The sequence below is a fragment of the Lagopus muta genome, chromosome 1 (genome assembly GCF_023343835.1).
Source record: "Lagopus muta isolate bLagMut1 chromosome 1, bLagMut1 primary, whole genome shotgun sequence".
Taxonomy (NCBI): domain Eukaryota; kingdom Metazoa; phylum Chordata; class Aves; order Galliformes; family Phasianidae; genus Lagopus; species Lagopus muta.
The window spans coordinates 21,785,399-21,799,267 of NC_064433.1; the positions used below are offsets into that span (position 1 = coordinate 21,785,399).

At 39.7% G+C, this 13,869-nt stretch overlaps 1 protein-coding gene across 2 annotated transcripts in view; it reads left to right on the forward strand.

Moving 5' to 3' along the window:
* Window positions 1–13,869, forward strand: part of WASL (WASP like actin nucleation promoting factor) — a 48,429-nt gene that overhangs the window by 15,818 nt on the left and 18,742 nt on the right. For both annotated transcript variants that reach the window (XM_048939915.1, XM_048939996.1), the window contains exons 2-4: window positions 10,940–11,074; window positions 12,291–12,377; window positions 12,912–13,008. In XM_048939915.1, coding sequence (XP_048795872.1) covers window positions 10,940–11,074; window positions 12,291–12,377; window positions 12,912–13,008 — 319 coding nt within the window. The remainder of the gene's footprint in view (window positions 1–10,939; window positions 11,075–12,290; window positions 12,378–12,911; window positions 13,009–13,869) is intronic.

The following is a 13,869-nucleotide window of genomic DNA, read 5'->3' on the forward strand; positions in this document are numbered from 1 at the left end:
GCAAAGGAGAAATCCATCCTGCTGCCCTTTCTACAGAGTTTTTGTTGTATGAATAAGCATATCTCATTAGTTGTAAATGAGTAGATTCTTCACTGTTTTGCTGTTCTGGTTTTGCCTCACAGGGCAGAGCAGGCGCCTGAGAAGTACATCTGGCACCCAGAAGAATACTCTTGGGATCTGGGCAGAGGAAGAGTTGAAGCTTCTGAGAAGGAGCTTTCCCATTCAGCAGTCATCTGTGCATTTATTTTTGGATAGTAGGTAGTAAGTTTAGATAGGAAATTGTCAACTCCGTGGTCAGCAGGTTTCTATTTGCAGCTGTTTTTTTGAAGTCCTGACTTGGCAGAGGTCACTTCCATCCATTTGTCCCCTGCCTTGAAAATTGAATATTGCAAGGTCAGCAGTTTATCTTTCCCTAAGTTTTTTCAATCAATAAACTACACTCAGCTGTTACCTTCATTCTGTTCATTTAAGTGCTCCAAAGGGAACCCCTAGCAGAAGTACAAATTGTGCAGGGGGGCCTTTCTTACATGGTAGAAATTTAGGGTTTATAATACTAGTGGTGAGAATTGCAAAGAAAATCTTCAGCTGCAGAGCCCATACTATAGCAGATGGCTGAGATTAAGCTCTTAATGCAGTTTCTAGGAGGTATTAATAGTAATGCCCAAATCCAAACTAAAATATCCCTGTACGTTTCATGCAGCCCTCTTTCTTAAGAGGAAGAACCTATGTGTATGGAGAAAATGATTACTTGTATTGAACAGCTGTATTGGAATTAGTCTGCTCAGCTTTTGAAACTGCTGCTATCAGGCGACTGACTAGAAATAGGTGGAAATAGATGATTTGCATTCAGGATGAGGTTTGTGTAAAATTGGCCATATGCCACTACTATTTTGTGATAACTAATTCCAAACTATTAGAATTTGTTTTCATTCAAGTCAATTCAAACTAATTTTGTACTTCACAATGCATTGGCAAATGCAGTGCTTTGAACCTGTGAAGAAGAAACCCTTTTAAGTAATGACAGTTGTAACTGTTAGCTGTAATAAATGTCATTTTAATCAAGGGTATCCTGTATGGTGGAAGGATATCTCCATTTCCTTCATGGTTATAGCATATCTGAGACTTTCTAAAACAGTGAACAGCCTATCAGGTAGTAATTGATGTTCAAATAATAATTGATATTCACAGACTGTGGAGAGAAGTTCCACAGTACTAGTATTAAACTGTTTTAACCCTTGCTATTAGCAAATGAGATAATGTAGCTGCCTTCCCTCCTCCTCACCCCAAGTAATGGATTTTTACCTGGCAGCGTAATGCTGTTTTCTTCATCAGTAGCTCTTAGTGCACCCTACAGAGGTGGAGGTCACCATCTCTTCCATAATATGACAGTAAAATGAAGCACAGGGGAGAAATGAAGACAAATGTCACAGTACTGGCTACTGGCAAAACTAAAATTAAAGTGATGTTCTCCCAGATGATTATTGGATGCTTTCATAGTTAGGCACGTCCTCTATGTGAAAGAGACTTTAGCATTGTATCCCCGGATGCAGCTTCAAATTTGGCTAGGCATCCTGCAAACATTCAATCTTCATGCTTTTTTTCTTCCTAGTAGCATACCTACTTTAGAAGACTCTGAAGTGGGAATAATGTCTTTATAGTAATTTTACCATTGGGCCCATGCCAACCTCATGAAATTCAGCAAGGCCAAATGCAAAGTCCTGCATGTGGGTTGAGACAATCTCACGTGCAGATACAGGTTGGGTAGAGAATGGCTTGAGAGCAGCCCTGAAGAGAAGAGTTTGGGAGTACTGGCTTATGAAAGATTCAACATGAGTTGGCAGCTTGCGCTTGCAGCCCAGGAGGCCAACTGTATCCTTGTTTGCATCAAGAGAAGTGTGACCAGCTGGTTGAGGGAGGTGATTCTGTCCCTCTGTGCTCTTGTGAGACCTGGAGTATTGTGCCCTGTTCTGGAGCCCTTAACAAAAGAAGGACACGGAGCTGTTGAAGCAGGTCCAGAAGAGGACCACGAAGATGATCAGAGGGCTGAAAGCCTGCCCTGCAAGGACAGGATGGGAGAGCTGGGGCTCTTCAGCCTGGAGAAGAGAAGGCTCCAAGGAGACCTTATAGCAGTCTTCCAGTACCTGAAGGGGCCTACAGGAAAGCTGGGAAGGGAACTTTATAAGGGCACTTAGTGACAGCATGAGAGGAAATGGCTGCAAACTGAAAGAGGGTAGATTTAGATTAGATATTAGAAAGAAATTATTTACTGTGAGAGTGGTGAGACACTGGAACAGGTTGCTCAGTGAGGCTGTGGATGCCCCTTTCCTGGAAGCATTCAAGGCCAGGCTTGAGTGGGCTTTGAGCAACCTGGTCTAGAGGGAGGTGTCCCTGCCTATAGCAGAGGGCTGGAACTAGATGATCTTAAACTCCCCTTCCAACCCAAACCGTTCTATGATTATTGATGTAAAAAAAAAAAAAAAAAAAGAAATCTATGCACTATTACACAGTTGAGCTTCCTTGTCTGACCTGTATTATCGTAACTGTTCTGTTGAAATGTGGACTGCTGAAGGAGCAACTAAAACATATTTTTGTGCCATGAGGAAAATAGAAGGGGAGTTGCATCTCTATCTACCCTTATATTAAGTGGAATGTGTGTGTTTTAGGGGGCAGGACTCCAGTTGTGTATACCCAGTTGCAAGAGCAGTTGCTGGCTATTATTCAAAGAGGTTTTACTTTTAATAGCCTTTTCTCAAATTTGTTCCTATTTTGAAGGGAGTTCTTTGTTCCATGTAGCATTAAGTGGTTTTCTTATGTAAGAGACTTTATTTTACAATTTAAACTGTTTTGTTTGTGTTCTCTAAGCACCTCAAACAGGTACTTGTTCTGCCTTCAGTTGTAAAGGTCATAAGGAGAGTTTACCTGAATCTTACTCTGCAAAGCAAGCTTCTTTTTTTTTTTTTTTTTTCTTTTTTTAAATCTAAGCATGAACATTACATTTAGTAGATGTTAAAGAAAGTTTTCAAGGGCTCATACGTTAGCATTCCTGAGCTAGGATGATTCAGGAGATTCTGAGGCATGTTCTGCATCCGTTCTTCAGTCAACACAGCTGTTGCTTTGAAGACTCTTCTTCATGGAAGGGATGATGCATGTACCATTGAGTGTGTCTGTAAAGAACTTCAGTAGATCTAACATTTTTTTTTAAAGCTGCCCATTTTCCTTTTTATGAATAAAGGCTGGAATTCTAACTCTCCCTTGAAGACATTGACATATTTTCTAAGTAGGTGTGAGGATCTCCTGAGAGCCTGCATTAATACAAAACTGTGTGTGCATCATCTGGAAAAATGTTATTATTTAGAAATGGAATTGTTGGTGAGTGCTGAAGAAAGAGGACGTGAGTGCATGAGCGCAGTAGCTGGAAGCAGAGAAGAAAATGTTGGCTTTGAGCTGGTTTACTTCATAGCTGGATAGGCTGTAGTACAGGGCAAAATGGGTTTGAGCTACAGTTGGCTGTCATGGATTGTTTGAAACGCTTGATTCTTGCCTTGAGCTTATAAAGCCAACTTGCAATTTCTGTGCAGGAGTATGAAACATTCTTTGTACATATCTGTGCAATGTTTTATTTGTGTAAGAATCAATGTAGTCTAGGAAGTCTTTGTTAATTTAAAGTGTCTCAAAAGGTAGACTTGAACGTTTAATCTTAAAATTTCCCTGAACTTGGACTATGGCCTTGCTGTTTAGTTGTCTAGAGAACCAAAACTGAAAAGTAAATGTCTGCCTTCTGCAGTGAGCAGTAATACAGGGACCAATTGGTGAAAGGTCTCATGCTTTCATTTGTTCTGAAAATAACTGAAAGCACAGTTTTGACAACAGAACACAAATAACTTGTTGAGTGCCTGCTGCTTGCTGACAGGCCAAGGTTTCAGTGGAGTTGAGATGCAGGCCGCAGCTGAGTAAGCCAGCAATAAGGCTGTGCAGGCAAACAGGAAGCAGCAGTGCTGTGGTGGCTCAGCAGTGGAACTCCAGGCTGTACGTCATCTGGTCCATCAGCTGCTCAGCTGAGATGGGCCGGCGGGTGCAGTGTGGTTGTGGTTATGTCATGCCTCTGGAAGGCTGAAATCTTGCATGTGCTGCTTGAACCTAATTTGTAGGATATAAAAAGTATCTCTATTGTGTCTGGTAAAAGCATCTTTTTTTTTTCTTTTTTTTTTCTTCTTCTGTTTTCTTTGGCTTTTTATGCTACGTTGCTTACCCACAGCTTGAGTGTTGGTCTCCTGCAACCCACAACTGGACAGTGAGTGTATGGGAAGTCACCGGCTGGCTCTGACTCAACTCAGGGGGTCTGGGAAGTGCTGGAAATGCATGGGGGCTTGAAGATGCTCAGAAAACTGAGTTATTGCTGGCTGACCAAGTATTACAGGTGAAGGATCTGCTGGCAACTCCAGAAATTCTGTATTTATTTCTATGGGAAAAGGGTATAAAATCATGTCTGTAGCATCTGAACTTGACTTTTGGCAATAAACAATTGCCTTCAGAAATAAGTATTTCTTTAAATGCGTTTTTACAAGCTCCAATAGCTTTGAAAGTTTAAATGATTGCCTTTTACTCAGATTGCTCAGAACGTAGTATCCAAATCCCCAGTGAGTGAATGTTGTCAAGTGCAAGGTGCATTTGTGAAGCTGCAGGAGACAACCTGCCGCTAAGATTCTAAGCCAGTCTTGGAGTTGCATAAATCTACTTTACTAAAATTTAATTTCTTAGTCAAAATACTGTAGAGGTATTGAAAGGTATTTTTATCTATGGAAAAGTCTTGTGTGGACTGTCAAGGCAATATCACACACAGTTATTCTGTGAGGTGTAGGAACCTTAAGTAGCCTGACTCATGGCTGTTAAGGGATAGATTAAAAAGCTGGTCAGACTGCATCTGTTTTACTTGTTCCATCATCCTGTTTATAAAAAATGCAGAAGTAAGTTGCAGCTGCCCGTTGTGAGTATTACAGACAACCCCAAATTTTGGAGACCTCAACATCTTGTGCTGTCTGAAGTAGACCTAAACCATCCTAGTAGCCCCATGTGCTTGAGAAGTGGATCGCATGCTGTCCAGGGCTGATGAACACAGCGGGCTTCTTTCTGAACTTAGCTGAGGTCAAGTTGTTAGAGTTTTTGTAGAAGAGCCAGGAAGTATTTTTGTCCTGTGTAGCAATTGCCTCTCCTACTGACAGTGTAGAAATTACATACTTGCATGTCATCTAAGTGGCCTAATTAGAGATCATCTCAATAGAGGGGCTCATTCAGTTCATTTAAGAGTAGTTGGAGGAGTTTGCGGAGCATGCCGTCTGTAGGATTACTCAGTGATGAGCGCATTCACCCTGGAAGTGGGATATCAGCTCTTCCTAGCACGAAGGGAACACACTGATCTCATATGGCAGGGGACATCCGTGGTGCCAAGAAAACAGCCACATTTTCTCTTAAAACAAGTGGAACTGCCAGGGAGTACCAGCAGAACTGTGTCCTGTGTGGCACCAAAGGCCTTCCGTTGAGAAGGAAGGAGGTTCCAACAGCCACTTCGTGCAGCAGGTGTTGTTTATACTTTGTGTTAAGAGTGACGAAATAACGCGTGAGCCATGTGGAGCATAATGCTTCTGGAAGCTCCAGCTATTTCTGTCGCTAGAGATGAGCTAATTACTGATCAACACGAAGGTATTATCACTGTCTAACTCCAGTTTTGTTCACTTTGAATAACATGAGCTTATTAAGGTGTTGACATTTAAATGTGTAATCGCTTAACCATTACATTTTTGAGGTAATCTAAGATCTCAAGCAATGTTTCAGATTGATTTTTTTCCTGCAAAGTACTTGTATCCTGGGGAAAGAAATGTCAACCACTGAGTTCTATCTAATTGCCAAATTTTTTGTAGATTAGTCTGATTTCTTGTAATTAGCTATCCTACATTCTGGCTTCTACTTCTTTCTCTTTCATGACTCTTAGTGAGACTTGAATAGTACTTGGCTAGTAGCAATTTCCTCACTAGTGAAGCTTCCTGTCCTTGCTGTGGTCAAGACTGAAGTTACACCTCACTAAGCATTTTCCACTTTGAAGCGGTACTTGACTTAGCGCATCTCTGGAACACTGCCATCTGGGGAAGCCTGTCACTTCCCACTGTGTTAAGGGCACAGAATAGCAGCATATCTTTATTCTTAAACAAGTGCTCAAGGAGCAAACTGAATACTACCTCACTGATCTGGCATCAAAGAAGAAATGAGTGACATGGGAGCATCTGGCATGACCTGGTCAGGCTTCAGTGTGTTGGTTTAGGTGTAGTAGGGATTGCCACCAAAGTAGGTCTTAAAATGCTGGCTTCAGTACCTGCTCACCAGTAGTGTTATTGATCAGGATGACTTCTCCAGAATACCTATTTTACTGGGGGGGGGGGGTGGGGGGGGGGGGGGGGGGGAGGAATCCAAACATTTATATTCTTACAGGATTGGGTAGCTATGTCTGAATTGCAAAGTTTGCTATAGCACTTCTCATGGAAATACTAAAGCAGCAAGTTGTGTGCCCTATGATTTGAGCTGGAAGTCTTTTGACTAGCCTCCTGAGGAAGCTAAGAGCGTCACACCAGCACTCTTTTCCAAGAAGTTACTGTGCTTGGAAACAAACCACAGCCAGTTTTATTCTTGCATTATAGGGTAAAATTATCTTTCAGTTTTATTTGCAAGATACTTCCAGGAGCTGGGAATGGGAGCTAAGAAAAGCAAATCTGTCATATGGGATTTAATTACTTTGTTATACATGGGTCTTCACTTTTATAAGAAAAATCTTAAGTCTGAAAACCAATGTGTTCAGTAGTATCATCAGCATGTAACACAACAGCACTGAATCATTAAAATAATACATTATAGTTAGTTGCATTTTTTCAGGCACTAAAATGGGAGTGATTGAGTGCTGGAATAAGCTCCCCCAGAGATAATTAACTTCAAGCTTAACTGGACAAGACCTTGAACAACTTGAGGCTCTGTAATTACCCTTGCTGTGAGCCGGAGGCTGGACTGGAAGACTTACAGAGGTCACAGGCAAACCAAAGTTTCCCTGTGATTCTTTGATTTGAGCAGCACAAAGAGTTGTTAGCTGTACTTGAAGACTTGGAGATTGTTACCTCGACAGGGGATTCTGAAGAGCTACCTAGCGTGATGGTTCTGTCTTGTTATCTGATGTGCCGCTGGCTGTTGGCTTGCTTTACAGTTTTTGAGACACACTGAGTTACTCTGAGTCATTAATTTGACAGGCTGCTGCAGCAAGTGTTCATACCAGAAGCTGATCAAAGTGCACAGATAGCTGTTGCCCAGCTGGAAGCCCTCAGTGGCTGGTGTGATCACATTCTGCAGGTGTGCAGTGACTAGTTGTGGCCATCTTTTGCAGGCAGCAGGTGCTTTCACGAGCCTTGTGCAGGTGCCGCGTATCCTGCCGCGTGTCCAGGGGTGAGTCCAGCTCTGCCACAGAGACACCCAGTGTACAGCTGACACCACCAGGCTTACTGCTTCCGAGCTAATTAGTTGTTGGGGTGTGACAGCTCTCTGGAATCAATGGCATGTCCTCCTGCAGAGTGTTGCCTGTGGAATGAGTAAAGGGAACCAAAGAAGGTTGAGTCTTCTCTTGTGCGTTCAGTTGGTCAGCTAACTTCTTGTTTCCTGTGCACCTTTTTCAAGTGTGTAGGTATATGAAAAAGACAGTTCTCACCAAAAGTGTTGAGCACAGCAGTAATATTAGCTTCAGGGTCTTTCTACTAAAAATAGAGTAGTAACTTTGGGTATTAAGTAACAGATGCTTACTGAAACTCAGGAAAAAAAATGCAGTATTAATTACTTTGAGGATTTAGTGGCGCTCCCGTTCGATTCTACCTGTGAAGTCAGTGGCATGACTTACTGTGAAGAAATAGTTATGTACAGCTTTAAAGAACCTATGCTTTAAAATGCAACATTATCTTCAAGAGTGGTGTGCAAAACCAAGCTATATATATTAATTGGCTTCAACAGGCATTGAATGTGAATTCAGAAAATGCTGTTGAATGTTTAAATTGTAGTATTTGCATAAATATTTACAGATTGCAGTTCTGCAGTTAAAATTGAAAAATAACCAATTTGTGAGGCTTGGATTTACAGTGAGTATCAATGGGTAGAAGAGTAGGGGCTGAAGTAAAATGAAGTGGATTTTGTCATCTTCTTACTACCTAAAATGCAGCTTTTGTTTTTTGCTTTATTATGCATTTAATTAAAAAAAAAATTGTAATAATGGAATTCATGACTGTGTTCTAACATGTGAAAACCTCGTTGCAGTCCATCAACATTAGGAATTTGCACAACGCTAATTTTGGTAAAGTTTAAATGTAATTGAGCTCTAGACTTGGTAGGCCCTGAAAGAACACCTTCATTAGATTGAGTGAAATTGTTCTCTAGCTTGCAAATTAAGCTCTACTAGAGTTTTCTATGCTTGTGCAGAATGAGAAGACAGTGTTTTAGGGTAATACCCTGTCTGTGTTAACAGGAGCTTGCTGATTCAAGGCGTTCTACACAGATCTTGGTGGGTTTGCTGAGATAATCCAGTTGGTGCCTTTGCTGCCAGATGGACAGAATGAAAATGTCATGAACCCTTTTCTGAAACAGATTGTCCTTCTGCACTTTGAATTCAGGGTGCATAAATTGGTGCTGAAGCCACCTATTTCCCCGGGTAGTCTTGTTAGGAGGAGGCTAGTGGAGTCACATTTGTTTGGGAGGTTTGAGAATGCTTCTTGTAGAGGCATTGGGATAATTCCTTTGGTGGAATGTGATGCCTTCCTGATCGCGGCTGTAAATCAACCAACTTTCACTCCTTCTTATTCTTCTGAGCCTCCAACACAGTTAAAATTAGATGAAATTTTGGAAATGGGAGAAAAGGCGGCTGGATCTGAACAAAATCTTGCCAGCTGTGCCCAAAGTGAAGCCTTTGTCAGTTGCAATATAAGGTAAAAGTAACATCTGTTACACCTGCAACATCTGCCGTCATACTGGCTTGCTGCAGTATCACAGCTAATTCAAGTTTCCTTTTTCCTCACCTGGCAAGTCAAGATTAATTTATATTACTCTGTATGTTCTAGGGGCAATAAGCCTTGCTTTACACCCAAAGAGGTGACTGAAAAGTGATTAGTTTTCCAGAGGAGTTAAGGAAAACCTAATATGGAGCCTGTTACTCAAGGTGGATATTAGGAAAATATTCTCTGGAAGAATGGTCAGGTGCTGGAATGGGCTGCTCAGGTAGATGGGGGAGTCACCATCCTTGGAGGTGTTCAAGAAACATTTAGATGGTGTGCAAAGGGACATGGTTTAGTGGGAAATATTGGTTGTATGTGGATGATCTTGAAGGTCTTTTCCAATCTTGGCAATTATATGATTCAGACCAGATACCACCTTCCAGGAAAGTTCTGGGAACTGAAATGGATGCATGAAAACATCATCTTACTGTCCCTTAGTTGAAAAAGAAATAAAACACTTTGATTTTCAGGGAAAATAGGAGGCAACTAGTGTGATATTTTGTTGAACAAATTAAGAAACTAGGTATAGTTACATACGTTGTAAGACTCATCCCTACTCTAAGAAGAATGTATGTATTAGGATGCATGTGAAAGTCAAGAGTAATGAGAGTAGAGATTGATTTTTCTGTTATGAATTTTTTGTCATTTAATATTTAGTAATTTTTAATATTAATTTAATATTAATTCTATAAAAACAGGGAAGCAAATGCTATGAGAGAATAGTTAGAAAAGTATTTACAGCATGAAGAGTCAACTAAGGAACACTGGCACTGTCTCCTGGTATTAGAACTAGAAGGGACAGTCAACTAAAACAAGCAGGTGGTGATCTTTTTAAATCAAAGGAGCTGGTTCTTCACAAAGTACAGAAGTGAACAGTGAATTACAGTCCTATACACCATTGCAGTGTCCAGAAATTCACATGGATTCAAAGAGTGATGAGAAATTCATTAAGGGAAAACATGCTGGTTGAGGAGGGCTTTGAGCTTCAGCCTGCCTTGCTATGGGAGTACATTCCCCTTGTGTAGTGGTGTACTGTTGTATTCTTTCCTAGGCCTCTGCTACTGTTAGAATGTAGATCCTGGGTTGGATAGCCTCTGGCCTCTGTAGCATTACAGAGGCATTAATTTCTCATCCTTTTTGGTGAGAACTGGCTACAGAATAAATACTCTTCTTTAGAGGCTCCAGTTTTCATTCCCTCCTAACCCTATAACAGTAGAATACAAGTTATGTAAGTGCTAGAAAGTAAGTTCAGGAACGTTCCCAGGCACTGAAGGAATCTGGTGTAGAATAATCTTAGTCTCTTAATAAAGTCTCTCAATTTAAAAATGGGGTTATTTCACGTTGCCAGCTGGGAAAGATTCGTGTCCTTACGCATTCTCAAATCATGTCCAAGAATGTTAGGATGCTTGTTGGCATAGGCCGGAACCATGCCAGAGACCATTTTAACAATTAAGCAATATAAACAGTTGCATTCCGATACCTAGGAGTGTTTCCAGGCATTGCAATTTGTAGTTCCAGCTTGAATATTGCATTCTGTTCAGTTTGAAGTACTGAACAGAAAAATTTAGTAGCACAGTAGGACTTCTGTGTGACAGCCATAGTTCATGTTTTGCCTCTTACAGGCACATTCTTTTTACTGATTTTATGATCAAGGACAAAATGTTCCATTAGATTTCTAAGCTACCTAAATCTTGGAGGGGAGAGGGGACAGCACGGACATAGTTTGGGTTCACTGTAACTTGCCTGTCTTATTACCAGGAAAATCATCACGGTTGCTGCCTAGAATGAGGAACAAAGTTAAAAATTGCTTTGCTAAAAGGTGAAATGTAAAATCTGTGGCTTTTACTTTAGAAATAATCACTTGTTTTCTTTTCTAGACGATGTCTTCAGCTGTTGTTCAAATATATGCAGCAGATCGCAATGCCATGTGGTCAAAGAAATGCTGTGGTGTAGCTTGCCTTGTAAAGGACAATCCTCAGAGGTCATATTTTATCAGAATATATGACATTAAGGTAAGTTTTTCCTTTTCAGACTTTGTTCTATTCATTCTCCATTTTGAATTGAATGATTTTAGGTGATTGCAGTTGCACTCTTGTACAGAAATCCTCAGATAAATGGCTGTTGTGAGCAGAGCACTGACTGCTTATTAATAGGCTTCACAGCTTTCTTATATTCTGAATTTGAATTATTTCATGGATATTATTTCATAGATATTTCATAATATAGATATTTGATCTCTTACAGATCAAATAAAGATCAGATACAATTTTCTTATAGCTTGCAGAAGTAGTACTCTGCTAATCAGATTTGTGAGACTAGTGAAAATTCACAGTGTCACTGATACAGTTAGCTGTGATAATTTTAGCAGGTACTGCTAGCATTAGTACTTTGGCTTGTAGTAAAAAAAAGATGCTGTGTTCTGTAGGGATGAAAACAAGAATCTTTTTTTTTTATGGTTAACTTGTCTGTGCATATGAAAACTTCAGAGTGAATATATTTATTTAATATAATTTCCCACAATATGTAGTTTCATATGGAGACCTCTGTCCTATTCTATTATTTCTCTCAGGACAATGGGAGCTAGGAGCTTACGTGTTCCAAGATGCATTTCCTTAATAAAATAATAACACTGTAAAAAATATCCTACTGACTTCCCATTCCTTCTTTAGCTAAGAGCAGCTCAGTACCTGTCAGCATCTACTCTCTGAAGTCATTCAGGAAAGCCAATTGGCAGTTGCATTTGTGATTTGGTCGATTTATTAGACTTGGTGAGAAACCTGTTACTTGGGTGCTAAGCCATAATTCCATTTAAATATCTAGAAGATCTGAAAGTGAGGTTTTTGCTCCCTTGAAATTCACTGTTTTTCAGGTCAATCTTGAAAAGGTAACGCTGGTGGAGGTCTCCTTTGTTTTTACTCCTATTAACACTATTTCACTGCTATCACTGGTCAGTACTAATGCTACCAGTATAACTATTGCAGGATTATGGAACTTCAAGTATGTTTTTTAAAATATGGAAGAATTAGAACAGAAGGGAGAATGATGAAATAGTCTAATTTCTCCACATGTTCCAATATACTTGGACTGAGTTCACTCTTGGGTAAATGGCAAATGCTTAACAATATGCAGCTTCAAACTCTTGATAGGTTCTATTATGAAAAAAGCTAAACTACAGTTTGTCTCCAAGTGTTTCAAACTTACGTTGTTTTGCCTATTTTTTTTTTCCAGGATGGAAAATTATTGTGGGAGCAGGAGCTGTACAATAACTTTGTATATAATAGTCCTAGAGGATATTTTCATACCTTCGCTGGAGATGTGAGTCTCAGCATCTTTGAATACCTACCTTAGAATACCTTTTATTTGAATGGTAGCTTCTAATAATATAATCAAGATTTCCATTTCATTCTGTAAATTATTTAAGTGCCGTATCACTTGTCCTTTTATACTTACTTATCAGAAGAACTTTGGATTTCAGCTAGAAAAATCAATCCATTAAAGAAGTACCTTTTACATTTCTGTTTTATTCCAACTCCCATTAATAGTGAAATTGTTTTGACTTAGGTGATATTTACGATGATCAAATAAATTTTCCTTCCTTCACGTTTGATTTCAAGCTGCAGGATTTTCCTCAAATTTGTTAGCTGTATGAGCTGTAGAAATCTGACTGGGAGGCCGACTTCCTTAGTTTAGAATGTTTCACGCTGAGCTGTGTTCTTCCAGACTTACAATGGTGATTTTTTTTTTTCTGATTATATCTTCAGAAGTGTAAGAAAACATGTAAGAAAGTCTTTGTAACACTTTCTTAGTCATGGGTGGGGGGATTTTTTTTTTTTTTTTTTTTTTTTTTAGACATGTCAAGTTGCTCTTAACTTTGCTAATGAAGAAGAGGCGAAACTATTCCGCAAAACAGTAACAGATTTACTTGGACGACGGCAGAGAAAATCTGGTAAATATTCAGATTAATCTTAAATTTGGGACTGTTTCTGTTTTTCTGAGGGGAGGCGAGAAATTATTTGTGTCTGAAAATGGCTGGAAGGTTTTCCTGCCATTTATATTTGTATTTATATTTATTTATATTTAGAAGTAATTGTGTTACAAAAGTATAATTCATCTCTGTTGTGCAAAAATATCTTTTCTGAAATAGCTTGGTGCTTCTCTTGCTGTAAGTTTCCTAGTAAGCTGGGGCTCGAAGAATGCGGTGTTTGAACATACAGAACAGAAAGGGTAAATAACTATCAGTGGGAAAACAAGAAATCTTCCCGTAAGCTGTTTTCACATTTGACTAAACCCTACTTTAGCTCTGGGCTGTTTGCGCTGAATTTGTTTAAATTCAGCCCAAGTGGGTTGTAACAAAGATTTTTACCATCTGGTATGTTCAGTAGTCCATGTGAATGAATTATTGGCATTGGTCCAGCGCTCAGTAGAAAAATATCTTTTATTCAAAACTAATAATCTTGATAAGACACAATGTACCTAAATTGTCCTTAGCAGTCAGAAGCACAGTGTGCGTTTTGCCAGTTTCAGGAATGCCTCAGGAACATAATCAGTGTTTCATAGGGAGCTCAGGCTTCCTCCAGATCCTCTCTTGGTCGTTTTCCATTGAACTCATAAACAGCTTGCTTGTCTGACGTTCATATGACCATGAAGAGTGAGGTGATTAAAAAAAAAACACAGGTTTGATGCACGTGGATGGGATCAGGCTTGCAATAAGCTGTAGCATGTCTCAGCTACAAGATACTTTTCTGTTGTCTATTTTGGGATTGAATTGTGCTAGCAGTGCAGCACAGACTTTTGTAAAGGGAGGAAT